At 34.5% G+C, this 18,375-nt stretch overlaps 1 protein-coding gene across 1 annotated transcript; it reads right to left on the bottom strand.

Moving 5' to 3' along the window:
• Positions 1–128: 128 nt before the first annotated feature.
• On the bottom strand, positions 129–17,594 carry lrrcc1 (leucine rich repeat and coiled-coil centrosomal protein 1). The gene is made up of 20 exons (XM_073849660.1): positions 17,502–17,594; positions 16,923–17,011; positions 16,614–16,819; positions 16,391–16,456; positions 15,145–15,312; positions 13,047–13,216; positions 12,769–12,909; positions 11,699–11,898; positions 9,342–9,516; positions 9,119–9,267; positions 4,826–5,030; positions 4,257–4,396; positions 3,922–4,123; positions 3,157–3,342; positions 2,867–3,041; positions 2,614–2,777; positions 1,975–2,183; positions 1,756–1,893; positions 1,525–1,660; positions 129–444 (listed from the first exon to the last, which is right to left on the bottom strand). The coding sequence occupies exons 2-20, from the start codon at positions 16,964–16,966 to the stop codon at positions 334–336; spliced, it is 2,985 nt and encodes a 994-aa protein (XP_073705761.1). The 5' UTR covers positions 16,967–17,011; positions 17,502–17,594; the 3' UTR covers positions 129–333.
• Between the last annotated feature and the right edge of the window lie 781 nt (positions 17,595–18,375).

The raw sequence follows: 18,375 nt of genomic DNA, 5'->3' as shown, positions 1-18,375 counted from the left end.
ATTCACACATACTTTTAAAGTGTAATTTAATTCTCTAAAATTACAAAACAAACAGTATAACAAGTAGTTTATAATTTAATATATAAATTTTATATACAAACGTTAAGTATATAATGCTATATGCGCCAGTTAAAAAGTAAAAAAAAACATAAGTATCACAGTTTCGACGATTTTCTATTTAAAGTCCAAAAACCAGTTAAATACAGTAGGCTAGACACTCAGAATTACAACTTTTTCCGGATATGTTCTCAGCCTGACTGAGAGACACAAGTGGCATAAGTCTTGGGAAAAGGCATCTTCCAAGTTTTTGTCTGGTTTGTAATGCATAGGAGGTTAGAAGTCTTTCAGCACTTGTGTGAGGCGTCTCATTTTCTCCTCCATTACCCTTTTATTACTCTCAGTTTCCTCAAGCAGCTGGCGCATTTCCTCCTCCACCTGGAACACCTGTGGTTAAAAATAAATATGTTCTTGAGAAAGCGTTCTCTCAGTCAATCATCCAATCAATCAATCGAGACATTAAATTTAAAACAACTCATTCTAGTCTGCTCACTTTAGTCTAGCAGTTTGCCAACACTAGCAAAATGAGCAAAAATACAGTGAATTAATACATTTACACTGCCGTTCAAAAGTTTTTAGGGGATTTTAAATGTTTTTTTAAATAAGTTTCTTATGCTCATCAAGGCTGTTTATTTGATTAAAAATCAAATCCATAAAAAACGTGATATTGTGAAATATTATTTCTATGTGAATATATTTTTAAATGTAATTTATTTTTATGATGCCAAGTTGAATTTTTAGCATCATTATTAGTCTTTAGTGTCACATGATCCTTCAGAAATCATTCTAATGTGCTGATTTATTTTTAATGTTGAAAAGTGTTGTGCTGCTTAATATTTAGTTGGAATCTGTGATTTTTTTTGTCAGGATTCTTTAAGAAATAAAAAGTTAAAAGGAACTACATTTATTTAGAATACAAATCTTTTGTAAAAACATAAACTACTATTTAAAAGTTTGTGGTCAGTAAATTTTTATTCTTTCTTTTTTTAAAGAAATTAATACTTTTTTTCACCAAGGATGTGTTAAATCGATTAAAAGCAATAGCAAAGACTTATATTATTAGAAAATATTTTTATTTTGAATAAACACTATTATTTTTAACGTTTTCTTCATCAAAGAATCCTGAAAAAATAAATAAATATTAAGCAGCACAACTGTTTTCAATACTGATAATAAAAGTATAAATCAGCATATTAGAATGATTTCTGAAGGATCATGTGACACTGAAAATTCAGCTTTGCATTACAGGAATAAATTATATTTTAAAGTATATTAAAATAGAAAACTACTATTTTAAACTGTAATAATATTTCACAATATTACTGTTTTTTCTGTACTTTTGATCAAGTAAATAGCCTTGATGAGGGTAAGAGAATTCTTTAAAAAGATTAAAAATCTTACTGATCCCAAAGTTTTGAATGGCAGTGTAAATCAATACTCAAATGACAACTTTAGAAGCAGTAATACCTTCTGATTGGCTTTTTCTATTTGTTTCTGTTTGTCATTCGCAAGACGAAGTATTTCAGCCTGATGGGAAGCTTGTAGAGATTCAAGTTGTCTACGGAAGGCATCGTCCACACTGTGAAGCTTCTCTACTGCCGCTCTAATAATAAAAATAAAAAAGGTAGTTTTAAATGTACACTACTGTGTACTGTATAATTCATTGGCCAAATTAGGGCATTGCTGCCCATCTCATACCGGTGTGCTTGTGAAGCCTTGTCTCTTTCCTCTATCAGCGTTCTCTCCTTGGAATCAAAACCCTCCTTCATTCGCTTCACCTGGCTCTCAAGCCTGTTCAACAGTTCTGCCTTTTCCTGCCATTTTTTATTTGAGGCCCTGCAAAAGTAATTTAATTTAAAATATTTAAAATATGTGTGATGGTATTTCTTGGTCAATAATGACAGTGTTATTCGATACCTGTATGTCTCTTTGAACTCATCAAGCTCTGCCTCCTTTTCAAGGAGCTGTTGTTTCAGCTCCTCCTTCCTGAGACTGAGCTGCTCCACTGAGTCTCTGAGCTCCACTGCAGAGGACATTTCTTCCTCCAGCTGCTGCTTCAGCTTTCGCTGGTCCTGCACACTCTCGTCATGAAGTTTACGAATCTGCCCATCTCGCTCCAGCAATGCCTAGAAGCAATATGTCAGAGAAAAGTGAGCCAGACAATGAAAACTGACACTATTACACAAAGTTTTTCTCCTAGACTATTTGATTTTGTACTTAAAGGGACAGTTCACCCAAAAATGAAAATTACCCCATGATTTACTCACCCTCAAGCCATCCTAAGTATATATGACTTCCTTCTTTCAGACAAATACAATCAGAGTTATATTAAAAAATGTCCTGGTTCTTCCAAGCTTTATAATGGCAGTAAATGGCTTTTGAGATTTTGAAGTCTAATAAAGTACATCGTAAAAAAGTTGGGTAATTTTCATTTTTGGATGAACTATCCTTTTAATGCATTAAATTAGCACATGCAATTTGAACAAAAATAAATAATCAATTTATTTCTCATTTATATCTTTGTTTATAGTTTTTTTTTAATGGGTAGGACTTTACCTCTTTCAGTTTACGAATAGTCTCTGTCTGGTCATCAACAATCTTAGCTTTAATCCTGAGTGCATCATTGTCTCTCTCGTTCTGCTTCTTCTGCGATTCCAGTTCGGTTAACAAAACCTCGATTCTAGCCTCCAGCCGACCACGGTCCTGTGCTAAGGATGCACCTAAAATGGACCAACACAAAAATTTGCTCAAATACAACCAACTCTGTCTGGGTCACATTCTTAAAGTTTTCTTTAAGTTACTGAAGTACCTTGCTGTGCAAGTTCCTGGCCCCAGATCTTCCTCTCTGCCCGTAATCCATCTATGACAGACTCTTGAGCAGTTAGCTGAGACAGCATCTTGGACTTGTCCTTTTTCAGCAGCTCCACCTGTAGGTTAAGTCGTTTGTCGTCCTCTAACCTGGATTCCAATGACTGTACACGGATCTAGCATACAAAATCAGAGCATGATTTGATTTATAAAGCATTGATTGAAATCACATGTGTGATGATGTGATACAAATCTCCAAAGGACACAAAAACATGTAAATTTTGGTTATACCTTGAACTCAGCGGTGGCTTCTCGTTTGGCTTTGAGGAGTTCAGCAATGCGTGATTTCTGTTCTTTCACCATAGCTGTGAGCTCCTGCACCAGAGAGGCTGACTGCTTCTCTTTCTGCTGAGACTGACTGAGACTTGACTTCACTTCTAGGAGTTCAGCAGATACCTGATCAAAGCCCTCCTTTACCTACAAATCACACACACACACACACACACACACACACACACACACACACACACACACACACACACACACACACACACACACGTTGGGTTTACATGTTTTATGGGGACATTCCATAGGCGTAATGGTTTTCATACTGTACAAATCGTATTTTCTATGGCCCTACACCTAAACCTAGCCCTCACAGGAGATTGTGCACACTTTTACTTCCTCAAAAAAAACTCATTGTGCATGATTTATAAGCCTGTTTCCTCATGGGGACCTAAGAAATGTCCCCACAAGGTCAAAATCTACTGGTATTCCTATCCTTGTGGGGACATTTGGTCCCCACAACGTGATGAATACCAGGTACACACACACACACACACACACACACACACACACACACACACACACACACACACACACACACACAGTAAGGGTAACCTTTGTCAAAAAAAATCTGGGTTGTGTCAAAATTTCTGATATTTTAGGCAGTATTGTTAAAGGAATATTTCACCCAAAAATGAAAATTTTCCTGAAACTTACCCTCATATCGTTCCAAACCTGTAAGACCTTAATTCATTCATAATTTAGATTTACCTCTGAGAAACGCTTTGCCTCAATGGTGAGAGCCATGCGGAATTCATCCTCTAGAGCAGCATACTGTCTTCTAGCATCAGAGACCTTCTGTTCCAAATCAGTCTGCCTCTGTCCAAATCTCTGCTCTATCGCCACCACCTCTTTGGCTACAGCCTCCTTAAACTCAGTCCCACCAGGAAGCAGCCGCGTTGCAAGCTCTTTCCTGTCCCACAAAGTCAAACAGGTGCAAGATGAAACAGTTGAAATTTCCTGTTTGTAAACTGAACCATTTTCAGGCAATCTCTCTATGACTAAGAAACTGATCATGGATATGATTCCATGTGTTGTTCGAGTACCTGTGCATTTCCTCCCTGGAGGCCAACAGTTCATGCAACTGCTGCATTTTCTCTTTGTGCTGTCGTGCTGATGCGCGGAGTATTTCAACTTCCCTTTTAAAGGCAGATGCTTTATTCGCCAACTCCTGAGTCCTCTTCATCTGAAATAATATACAGTAGCAGGTCATTCACTTTTCCATTTTGAAGTGTGTTTTTCACTTTATAAGTAGATAACTGCTTGAATAGAGCTTCAAGCAGCGTTTTTATGGCAGCCGTTCAAAGACATGCAAAAGGTCAGGTGTAAATATTCCTCTTACTCCATTCAAAGGATTCAAATGTCAAAAAGAAATCGAAAGATGTTTACAATTCAGCCATATGCCTGTATATTTATCTGGGAACTGCTTCTCACAGAAATTGCCCTTTAGATGACTACTAGTATTTCTCTGCCTAAGCATTCTTCTAAGTAGGAATATTTCCTGTCAGGCCAATGAAGATTGGATGTATGGTTTAGACATGAACCATTACCACTCTCTAAACTTTACTGGAGGACTTAGTTCATGCAATGACGATTTGGACTGCAACTCTTCTACCTCTTCTGCACGCTGCTGGACCCTGAGAGCCTCTGCTTTGGTCAAGCTTTCCTCCAGACTGCACAGCGTCCTCTTGTGTTGGTCTTCCCGGTTGTGCAACTGCTCCAGCTGCTCTAACATAGACTTGTATCTCTCCTCCAGCTCCTGTAAACGAGTCTGCAAAGCTGCCCGATCAGAGCGCTCCTTTAACAACAACTCCTTCAACCTGGAATAAGACAGATCAGAGCTTTTCTTTAAAAACTAATTTCACCGTGCATTCATGTACACTACCATTCATAATTTGAGTTTTTAAAGAGGTTTTTACATTTATAAATTAGAATTTTTAAATGTAATATAGTTATGTGAAGGCAAATTTCAAGGTCACTTCTTAGTCCTGTTTAAAGTTATCCTATCAGAAGTAGAACAGCAGTTTTTTGAGCATATTTCATAAATTAATTGAATAGTTAAGCACAGTATATAAAAACTTCACTGAACTCTGATCAAAATGAGAAAACACTTATGGATACCTGTTATTGGTGTTAATCTGGCACCTGGTGCTAATTTCTTTAATTATATGACAAACTGGCAGCGGCGCTCTAAGTTTCACTAAGACTGCAAGATGTTTGCCTGCTATAAGGTGACTGAAGCCCTGCGACAGAAGGTTGTCCGGGTGAAGGCGAAAGTGATGAGCCTTTCAGCCACAGCAATAGAACTGGTCATTCCAAATCTGTGATTACACAAATATTGCAGGTTTACAATGACACTAACTCTTTCAAGTCCCCCAAAAAGGCTGAACATCCACATGAGACAAATGCACGAGAAGACAGGATAATGCAGAGACTCTCAATAGGGAATGGGTTCAACACTGCAGCTGGACTTGCTTGCCAATTCAGTGCTGAACAGGGTAAGGATCTGTCTCGGTATGTTTAAGAGAAGTCAGAGTAAATTTTATATGTTTACTAAGATACTTCTATTATCTACTGAAACCCACAATGATATTTAAACTATTAGTATGTCATATCTAAAATCATCATTTAACCCTTAAAGACCTAGAACATTTTGGGGGCACCTGAGGCACCTGTACATTTCTTTGTTTTTTTCAGACCTATTCTAGCAGTCATCATCAATTGTCATATATCATTATAAACATAACAACTTGAACTTTATGTCTAGCTAATTTAAAATTACAAATTTCCTTTTGTTTTCTCTAAGAATTAGTGAAATACCAGAATTTTAGGAAAAACGGTAGCAACAATTGGGTGTTTTTTACTGTGTGCTCAAACAAAAACTCTTGAAGTTTTTTTTTTTCTTTAGAAATGTGTATTTAGGTGTTTTACACTACCAAATAAAATTTTTCCTATATATAACATTCCCCAAGCAAGTTATAGCCATAAATTACAATATTATTATAGTCGTTTTTCAGTGAAAAACAGGCATATTTATTTTATTGACAATACAGACCTGTCCAAAAACATTTCAGGAGTAAAGTAATAGCAGAAACAGTGTTATATAATAGCAAAACACAGTAAAAAAAGTAACTTTTTCAAATAAATATATTCTTTATCTGAGTATGAACAATAAACACGAACAGTGTAGGAAGTAGTGAAAACAATTGCACATATTGTCTTGTGTAACAAAATATAAAGTCCAAATTATTCACAACCTACACACAAAAGGAGAGAAATATACTGAGTGCACCAGAAAAAATAGTGCAAATAATCTTTACAAACTATAAGAATTAGTTATATAATATAACAACCAAATAGATGGATCTGGTGGCTATAGTCTGTGTCCGAATCTATTTTACCGGGAGATCGCCTAGTGACGAAAAAACCTGTGCTTTATCCAATATAATAATTTGGTTTCATCTGACGAATCAGTGCTGAGGAAATGCGATGACGTAATCACGCTCACTACGGAGCCTCTGAATATCCAGATGAGACAAATATGAGATCGCCAAAAAGAGTATACTCTCTGCATTGCAAAACTTTTTAAAGCATTCAAATTGGATTAGTGGTAAAAGTTATTAAACATTTAAGAACAGTAGTTATTTTGTCTCGGTCTTTGAGGGTTAATGGGTACTTTCAATTGCTAGGTGGCTAACCTGAACCCTAACCCCTAAATTTCAACTACCAAAACAGTGTATGTTTTAGTCCATTGATTTTAACTGCACCCCTAAATTTATGATCAGGAAATATTCCTGTCTATCTTTTATAGCTACATGGTGAGTAGATAGGCCCCATCATTTTGAGGTAAACGTGTTCAAAAGTCTGTGTGTAACTTTAAAGAACATCACTATCGAATACCTTTTTTTAATTAAGCACACTTTTTTGGGAGTTATTCCATAACATTTAGTTTCTTTATGTGTAACACTGTTCAGAACTGTGCTAGCTAACCATGTGCTGATTAGCATCTTTGTGCTAGATTCAAAAGTACCTAAAATTGTCACTACCGAAAATTTGGTGAAGTTTCCGTAATCACATCTTTGTTTTTTTGGGTGTTATTCCATAAAATTGTCACTACCATAACAGTCACAACTGAAACATGTCATTGTTTCTGTAGTGACAAAAGGGAACACATAGTCCTAATATTTGGGGGAAATAAACAATTTTTTGTACAGTTATGCAATATTTTTGTATTTTAGTATGTTTTAGTAGTGTTTTAGTTTGCAAGTTAAAATTCTGTAACATTATGTGGTCGCTACCAAAGCATTACTGTCACTACCGAAAATTTTCTGTCACAACCGAAACATGGGATGATTTTGTTTAAAAAATAAAAGTATACTAAATTATCAACTAAGATGTTATGATATTTTTTGGTTGAATGTATATTCAAACTAATTATTCCTTAATTTTGAAATCTTTTGCCTTTTACAAAGAAAATTTTAATTTAACAAATTACACTTAAAGTAAAAAAAAAAAATGTAATTGTTATTGATTTACCCCTGAGAAAATTGTAATAAAATAGCAAAAAATATATGTATTTACAATTTAGATGTAAGCTAAATCTTAATAGGTCGATACAACCCTTTTATTATTACTGTGTTACGGTAGTGAAAAATTTGGGGAGAGGACAAATATTACAAAAATTTCTAAAAATACAATATGACAATTAACTGCACAATTACTAGAAATGTGTACCTTGGATATTATACAATTTGTATACATATAAGTTTTTTGGAAAAAAGACGTTTCTAACTAATTCTGTAGAATTGCCCATATATATACACACACACACACACACACACACACACACACACAGAGAGGATATATAGATAGATAGATAGATAGATAGATAGATAGATAGATAGATAGATAGATAGATAGATAGATAGATAGATAGATAGATAGATAGATAGATAGATAGATAGATAGATAGATAGATAGATAGATAGATAGACAGACAGATAGACAGACAGACAGACAGACAGACAGACAGATAAATGAACAGTAGTGCATGTTATATAATCGAATCCGGATCAGGAAATGAGTCAAAACTATTTCAAACCAGGTTCAATGCAGAACATCTAAACGAGCACCAAGGCCCCTACACACTAGGCCACATCTTCAATACATTGCACAGTTTTAATAAACACACACTAAAACTTCTATTTAATGATAATTAATACATTATAATAATAATAATAATTTATTTTTACACTATCATATTAATTTACATTCATGCACACTCAGCACATGAAGGGTTAACGAAACAGATACTGGGCTGTGAGGCGAGAGTCATTAGCAGAAAAGTGCTGCAGGGGTGGCAATTAGGATTGATGAATGATCTGCAGCAGACATGTGCCTGTCACCATGACTTTAATCTCCATTATAATTACAATTTATCACCAGGGGGAGCGCGTGGGCTATAATATTAGAGCACAATATCAGGGCCGTCATCATGGCACAGAAACTGTCGTGCAGGTGGGAAGGCAGAGCTTCATACATCAGGGCCCTGCAGTAGGGTCTCTGGAAACTCCTTATAAAATTTAATTATACTCAAGTGTATTCAGATCCAACATTTCAGCTGGAGCTGACACCAATTATGTGCAATACGTCAAGCCAAACATTCTCTCCAAACACTCAGATAGCTGGAGATTGTTAAGGTGTCCTTGATGGAAGAGAATGTTTGAATGAGTGAGATAATAGATGTTGCAGCTAATTGTGGTCGTTGGTAATATATAAATACATTACTTGGACTCTCAGAAGTAGAACTCTTAATTAAGCTGCTTAATATCATTCACACTGATTTCAATGCAAAAGTAAAATATAACAAGGTGACAAAGCTTTAACCGAGGACTGCGTGTGCCCTCACCTGTCTGTGGTGTGTAAGGCCAAACTTTGCAAGTCCTTTTCTTCACAGGCTTGAGTCTGCAGGTTCTTGACCTGTTCAGAAAGTCTCTTTGCAGCCTGCTCAGCCTTCCAGCGTCGCTCTCGCTCCTGGTCTCGCTCTTCCACAATTGCCTGCATGTAAACACACATTTGCAAATTTACATTTCGCTTAATAAAGAGAAGTAAATAAAGTGTAGATTGCATACCCTGTAGGTTTCCTCTTGAGAATGAGCTGGGCTTTTGTTAGGACTGGCTTTAATGCATTTAGGGCCCTTTTTTACAGACTCAGTTGTTTCAATAGACCAAGAACTCTGAACTGATGTCTTCCTACAGGGGCCAACAGCCTGCTTTGCGGACCTCTGCTTTTGTGTATTTGTCAGACTGCAATGAAAAAAAAAACATTTCAGACTAGTAAGAGAGTGAGATTCTTTAATATTTAATATGCAATATATAGTATTATGAACTATAAATATAAGTGAAAACAGAAATTGTGAAATATTATAGCAATTCAAATGAAACTCTACTTTCATGTATTTTTAAAATGCAATTTATTCCTGTGATGGCAAAGCTGAATTTTCAGCAGCCATTTCTTCAGGCTTCAATGTGATATGATCCTTTGGATATCAATCTAATATGCTGATTTAGTGCTCAATTATTGTAAGTTATTATAGTAAATTGTTGTTATTAAGTTATTTGAAATAGAAATCATTTATAACATTGTAAATGTCTTTGCTGCCACTTTTGATGAATAGTTTTATTTGATGAGATGTTGGTCAGCAAATCAGCATATTAGAATTTTTATATTTATACACAGTTGCAATAGAAATTATTCAACCCCCTTGACCAGAGAACAAAAATTTGCGAAAACAATTCAATAAAGACCTTAGTACACTTTTAGAGAAAGTTTATGATTACACATTTGAGTAATTCTGAGAACGTAAGTTGATGAATAATGGCAAAAAAAGTCAAATAGGCTCTAAACAGTCATGTTCAAAAATATTTAACGCCCAAAAGTCAAATTTGGTGCAGAATCTTTTATTCTTTAAAACCACCAATAAATGCTGCTTGCAAGCTTCTGTCACCTCTCTACTGCAGTCTTTGGCCCATTCCTCACCCGAAAAAACTTTCAGATGACTGATAATCTTTGGTTGTCCCTTTGCCACTGCTTTCTTAAAATTCAACCAAATATTTTCAATGAGAATTAAATCCTGAGACTGAGCAGGCCACTCAAGAACATTCTGTGACTGATCCCTGAACCAAGCATGAGTAGATTTGGATGTATACTATGGGATGATTGTCCTGCAGGAAGTCCATTAATCATCAGCTTCAGTCTTCAGTCTACAACAAAGGCATCACAATTCTTGCCAAAAAGGCCTGATATTTCAAAGAATCCATTATGTCCTTCATACAGTCACAATTTCCACTTTCTGTGAACAGTAAAACACCCCAATAACAGGACTAGCCCACTAGCCCAGGACTAGCTCAAAAGTTTTGCCTTTTTTGCACCAGACATACTGCTAATTTATGGGTCCAAAATCACTCCCTAAAACATTCTTCCAGAACTCCACAGATCTATCCAAATGAATATTAGCATGTTCAAGTCAGTGTTTTATGTTCTTCTTGGTAAAGAGCATTCAGCAAGATGTCCCAACATGAAAGCCATGTTTGTCTTGTGTTCCTCTTATACTTATTTCCACCTTTTATTAAGTCATCTTGAAAGTCTTTGGCTGTACATTGCAGGTTTTTCCTCAGTTGTTCTGATTCAACATTTTATGATATTGTGCTTTTTCTTAAACACCCTCAGAGGTTTTCTGGTACAACACATTTTAAGCTAAGGAATAAGGCTACTGGCCATCTCTAGGAACTTTTAATGTCTTTAAAAATCTTCATGTGTTATTAAAAAAATCCTAGAACTCAAAAATATTACATTACATATTGACATTATCACTATGACAGTATTAATATGACAGTAATCTGTAATAGATGCAATTCTTATAAAGTCCTGGATCTTCAGAAAAGCTTGTATTTGAAAAGTACTGCAGTTTCTGGTGGGGGGGGGGTGAATAATTTCGATTGCAACTGTTTATATTTTTAAATTAACATAAATCTTCATTAGTGCATGTATTAAAGTAGTATTGCTGTAACTTCTCATTAGCAACTCTCTTTACTGTTCTATGTTATTGCAGCTTAAGTTTTGATTAAGCTAAATGAACTGTACTTGACAATGACAGTGTAATCATTCATGTGTACAAGCAATTTTAAATGGGAGGAGTAGGGACCATTTATAAACTACCCTGATTACTAAACTACTGCAAAGGCTTTGTCTAAAGTATGATTCTGAACTTTATTAAGATAGATACAAAAAAACAGTTCTACTGAGGAAGAATGCCGCAAGTAAATATTTTGATGTCCTGTGCTGGAGAAAATGACAATTATTAATCAAATCCAGTAAACTGTAGTGAGACGTGTTTGTGCAACTCAAGTCCAAATTCTCAATAAGCACTTGAAATTCTGATTGAGACTAAATGCATTTCTAAATATGAATGTGTACAAGTTACTTCACCAGTCAGATTGTTTGGCTTTGGTGTCCTTGGTCAATTTTTTTCCTGCAGAGCCTCTAGGATGAGCCAGGATCCTAGAATGTCTTTGGTTCTCTTTTCCACTGTCACATTCGCTCTCTGATGTCTGATCAGTATCTCTTTTTGCTTTACGTACCACAAAAGGTCCAGCACTGTTCATTTTGAAGCCATCTCCAGTAGGGACCTAAATACAAATGTACAGATTAGAATGAAACTGCCGGTCAAAAGTTTGGGATCAGTACGATTTTTAATGTTCTTTAAAAAAAAAGTCTCTTCTGCTCATCAAAGCTGCTTTTTTAAAAACAAAAATACAGGAAAAAATTGTAATTTAAATAAATAAATAAAAAAAAGTAAAATAACAGTTCTCTATTTTGATGTATATTAAAATATAATTGACTTCTGTGATGCAAAGCTGAATGTTCGTCAGCCATTATGTTCCTTCAGAAATCATTTTAATATGCAGATTTTTTATCAGTGTTGGAAACAGCTGTGCTGCTTAACATGTTTTGGAACCTGTGGTTTTTTTTAAGATTCCTTGATCAATAAAAAGTTTAAAATAACAGCATTTTTTCAAAATAGAAATCTTTTCTAACAATATAAGTCCTTACTATCACTTTTTTTAAATTTAGCATATCCTTGCTGGATAAAAGACCCCAGACTTTTCAACAGTAGTAAATATTGTTACAAAATATTTTCAGGTTAAAATAAAATGGTTTTTCTTCTTTTTTTTTTAATTAAAAAAAGAATCCAGAAAAAAATTATGACAGGTTCGAAAAAATATTAAGCATCACAATTGTTTCTAACATTGAAAATAGATAATAACATATTAGAATGATTTCTGATTTCTTGATCAAATAAATGCTTGATAAGCAGAAAGATTTAAAAAAAAAAAAAAAACATTTAAAATCTTACTGATGCCAAACTTCTGAACAGCAGTGTATACTATTTCCTATATTATGGATTGTGCCAGTTTTATGAAAAGACTAAATTAACGATAATCAATGATAAAATTAATTATAACTGAAAAGTAGTAATCATTTTCTCTTTACTGTACCTTCTGAATGAGATGGGAAACCTGCTGCTCTAGTTTTTTAATTCGCTGCTCATTTTCTGCAGTTGGTTTTCCGCCTCGTTGCCGAAACTGGGTCAGGACTTCATCAATCCGTGGAGTAGTGAGAGGAGCATCTGACTTTGCCTTCGTAACAAAGAAACACACTGAACATAAACATGCTTCACAAGTACTTCAAGAAGATTCAAATGTCATTCTCAGTCTTAAAGCAGATAAATATCTGAGGAAGCTGAGAAAATAAATAATTTCATAAAATAGTTTACCAGTTCTCCATAAACACTAGCATCTGATGAAATAAGAAACTCGAGAAAGTCCTCAAGACCAGGAACATCCATAGGACTGTCCTCTGCTAAAGGAGATGCATTTCCTAGGCGATCTACTCCATCTAGTGTAGTGACTTGATGCAGAGACTGAAGAACCATCTCCCTGTAGCCTACAAACAGAAGAACATCATACTAGTGAAAACAGCTGCTAGCTATATATTCTTTTTGGCCCTTTTCAGGGTTCATACACATTTTTACCAGTAAAATTCCATGACTTTTCCATGACTTTAAGTAAATATTCATGACTTAATGTTTCATGAAATGTATATGTATCAGGGCTCGAAATTTACTTTTTTACTTGGTAGCACTGGTGCTCCCAACTTCAAAAAATTAGGAGCATCTAAAAAAATGGGGAGATGTCTATTTGACGTCTGCATTTACATCTGCAAGGCATCTACAAGACGTAGTTTGCTCATCTGCAATATGTCTATTGGACGTTTCCTATCAGATGTCAAATAGACCTCTATTAGATGTTTGTGATTCAGAATGTATGTAAAACTGACATCTTACAGACGTCTGCCAGACGTTTGTACACAGCAGATGCTTTCCAGATCAATAGATCTTTAACAGACATCTTGCAAACGTACGTGTGCTTTGTGCGTTGTACAGTATATTGACACGGAGGCACCAGAATTGTATCTGACAGAATGTGCGCTGTAGCACGAAATATACTATATTTCAACAAAAGAAGATTGTGGAGACCTTTTAATTGTCCACAAAAAAAAAAAAAAAAAATTTTCATACCCTTATAATAGCCATGCAGTTTGTGCAACGCCAGAACAGGGTTTTGTGACCCTGGACCACAAAACCAGTCTTAAGTCGCTGGGGTATATTTGTAGCAATAGCCAAAAATACATTGTATGGGTCAAAATTATTGATTTTTCTTTTATGCCAAAAATCATTAGGAAATTAAGTAAAGATTATGTGTCATTAAGATTTCTTGTAAAATTCCTACTGTAAATATATAAAAATGTAATTTTATGTGATTAGTAATATGCATTGTTAAGAACCTAATTTGGACAACTTTAAAGGTGTTTTTCTCAGTATTTTGTTTTTTTTGCACCCTCAGATTCCAGATTTTCAAATAGATGTATCTCGGCCAAATATTGTCCTATCCTAACACACCATACATCAATAGAAAGCTTATATATTGAGCTTTCATATGATGTATACATCTCAGTTTTGTAAAATTTAACCTTATGACTGGTTTTGTGGTCCAGGGTCACATATATAAAAAAAGATATATAAGATATATAGATAATTGCAATAATTTGACCATAAAAACCTGGGGGAAAAAATAATGGAAATAAAAATAATTCTTTGTCACTAGGGGGCGCTTTAGGAGCGCTGAAATATTAGTTTCCCTAGTAACGGCTGTACACAAATCAGCATTTACGCTGTTTTGTCAGACAAGAAATGAACATGCAACACGTTTCGGAGGACAGTCGGTTCCCTTCAGATACATTCATATAAAGACATCCGTGCAGCGTTTTGACTTTGAAACTTGCAGTGCACATATTTATTCAATGACATCATTGCCTTTTTGAAGATTTATCCAACCCTATCGCGATCGTCTTTCCGTCCCCAACTGTAAGACCTCTTAAATTATAATCAAGACTTTTTTTTACTATTTTAAATATTTATAACTTTTATGGCCTTACATTTGATACAAAACTGATAGTCGCCGTTACCCCCCATAGACTGGTTACCCCGCGCGACCGATCACGTGACCGTTTGTGCGCTCGTTAACTGGAATTTAAACAAAATTATCAGCAATATTCTAATATACAGAGATGGTGAAACAAATTTCCATGACTTTTCCAAAACTTTGTGGGTTAATTTAATTTTCCAAAACTTTTCCAGGCCTGGAAATTGCCATTTTAAAATTCCATGACTTTTCCAGGTTTTTCATGACCGTACGAACCCTGCCTTTTAGACTATTTTAGATTTTCCACACCAGTTCCTTTACATGTGCCAGAGTTTGTTTGTCTGAAATAAAAGGAGTCTTGATTTTCCTTCAGGGCTTTTTCCTACAAACCTGACAGCGAGCAAACAGGATTCTGTGCTCCATCCTTGCTAAGAGTAATATTTCTCAGATTCTGCAGTCCCACCATGCACTGCAGCACGTGGTTCATGCTATCCAAACGATTGCTGTGGAGCTGTAGGTACTTTAGTTTGTACTCTGCTCCATGAAGATACAAGAGACCTAAAAGCAGAGAGCAGAAAGTGAATATACAGTTGTCCAGTTGTGAATACTTTTATTCAGCAGGATGCATTAGATAAAAGTGATAAAAGACTTTTACATATTCTACACTACCAGTCAAAAGTTTTTGAACAGTAAGATTTTTTATATTAAAAAAAAAAAAAATCTCTTCTGCTCACCAAACCTGCATTTATTTTGCCTTTATAAGCAAAAAAAACTGCAAAATGTAGACATATTTTTACTATTAAAAATATCTTTTTTCTATTAGAATATATTTTAAAATGTAATTTATTCCTGTGATCAAAGATACATTTTCAGCATCATTACATCAGTGGCACGTGATTATCAGAAATCATTCTAATATGCTGATTTGCTGTTCAAGAAACATTTTTTGATTAGAAAGATCCAAAGAGCAGCATTTATCTAAAATAAAAAGCTTTTGTAACATTATAAACTATACCATTCAAAAGCTTGGAATCAGTATTATAGAAATTAATACTTTTATTTTGCAAGGATGCTTTAAAAATAAAGATATTTATAATGTTACAAAAGATTTCTATTTCAGATAAATGCTGTTCTTCTGAACTTTCGATTCATCAAAGAAACCTGAACAAATTATACTCAGCTGTTTTCAACATAATTCTAATAATAAATGTTTTTGAGCAACAAATCAGAATATTAGACTGATTTCTGAAGGATAATGTGACTGTAATGAGTGAGTGATGATGCTAAAAATTCAGCTTTGAAATAACTTACACTTTAAAATATATTCAAATAGAAATAAATGTTTTTGCTGTACTTTTTACTCAGGCTTGGTGAACAGAAGAGACTTCTTTACAAAATCTTTTGACTGGTAGTGTATATTTCACAATAAAAGTGTTATTTTAAGTTGTAATATTATTTCACAATATTTCTGTATAATTCTGTATTTCTCATCAAGTAAATTCAGCTTCGTAAACATAAGAAGCTTCTTTAAAAAGACTTTTTAATGGTAGCGTATATTTCTGATCTTAAATGTCAATTTATTCAGAGAGCTAAAACAAACAACTAACACATTTTATCTGAATGCAATCCAACCTACCAGTCAGGTCATTTATTTGATTGTAGGCCAAATTCAGTCTTGTGAGGTTTGTTAGTCCATTAAGTCCTGAAAGAAATCCATGCATTGACAGATCACAAACCAAAAACACCCAATTATAAGTAATAACAGGAACTTTTTAAGATCAAATTCAAAACAGACATGCTTTCATTTTACCGTTACAAAAATTTACCACATTTTCTGCCTAAAAAAGTGTGAGCTCTACCTTCTAATTTGGTGATTAAGTTGCAGGACAGGTTTAAGGTGCGCAGTGAGGACAGGGAAGCTAATCCCTCTATACGACAGATGTGGTTGGATGACAGGTCCAGATGTCTGATGTGCCATGCTGTCGTCAAGCCCTCAATCTTAGTGAGCCGATTACAGTGAAGATTCAGAGATGAAACACTGGGATTCAGTGGGACCTCTAGTAGACTAAAAAGAAATATCTCCAGTGAAATCACAATCACACACAACTTTGTCTGAAATACAATCCAGACCAATTCTGCTGTAAAACTAGACTATGAGTTAAACCCACCTTGAAATATCCTTATCAATAAGACAGAGCTCTCCAACAGCCATGACCTGCTACAGACACACTGAGAACAAGCTTCTGTCTTAATCAACCTGTCAAATATAATAACCCACAGTCACAGGGATACATTAACCACAACATAACGTGTTACTGTATCACACAGCTAGACGTTGATTAACATTGCTGGTACGAAAACGATTGAAGCTTCAGTGAAATATCTGTTAACATGGGTTTTACAATTCTGACAATGCGAATTAAGACGACGAACTGACATTAGCTACGTTTTAGAAGCTGGCTGCCCGACAGTTCAGCACTTGACAACACAACACATGATGTAAACAAAGCCCAGTCTGATTATGTACCGCACAAATTTGATCGCATAATTTGTGATAATAACAGGCCAGTTCTCATATTAAAAGGAATGCAGAGTTGCCAGGGTTGTATACAACTATTGAAAGGTAAATGTGACGTTAGTTACGTTAGTTCTTCTGTTAGCCTTGGATCATATTTGTTGATTTCACGATAGCTTCCTCTTCCGTTATACTATAAATAATATGTATAAACGATGTGTGTTATAATTACCTAACGTTACCTGCCTTGTAGTAGACTTTAACTGCCTGCGAAGGATTCAAATATCTCCATTATATTTTTACCGCTGCAGAAATTAAAAGTCCCGCTTGCTAATTCTTACTTCCGGTCGGGAACGTAGTCACTTCCTATTGACGACTTCTGTTTCAAAAGTTTCAGAAGAGCTCAGTTGAACAGAAAATAACTCAAAAGTAATCGTCTTTTGTCTTTATAGAAGAGACAATTGTACATCGTTTTTATGAATGTGTTGGTGTTATTATTATTTTTTTGAGTCATGTAGCTACCTATCCCTCTCAAAAAAAGATTTGTAACATATTATGATATTATTGATATTACCTTGATATTATTTTCTTTTATTATAACTCTGACTCCCGTATTTAATATATAGTTAATCTTTTTATTATACTTTTATTATAATTTGTATTCACTGAGATTTATACATCATCTGAAAGCTGAATAAATAACCTTTCCATTGATGTATGGTTTGGAAAATATTTGACCAAAATACAACTATTTGAAAATCTGGAATAGAGTGCAACAAAGCAAAATATTGAGAAAATCGCCTTTGAAATGTCCAAATGAAGTTCTTAGCAATGCATATTACTAATCAAAAATGAAGTTTTGATATATTTACAGTAGGAAATTGACAAATATCTTCATGGAACAAGATCTTTACTTAATATCCTAATCCTAATGGTCCAGGGTCACATCATGTTTTTATTTGTTTGTTTAGTTTATTTATGTTACATTCTATCTTTTATTATTTTTTATATTTTGTTCTCTATTGTTTTTGATAATGTTACATAATGTTGATAATGTACATTTTCTCAATTATTTTGGCATCAAAAATAATAATAATAATAAAAAA

Source organism: Garra rufa, chromosome 10 (assembly GCF_049309525.1).
Source record: "Garra rufa chromosome 10, GarRuf1.0, whole genome shotgun sequence".
Lineage (NCBI taxonomy): Eukaryota > Metazoa > Chordata > Actinopteri > Cypriniformes > Cyprinidae > Garra > Garra rufa.
Note: the sequence above shows the minus strand (reverse complement) of the source record. Positions and strands in the feature narration are given on the sequence as shown.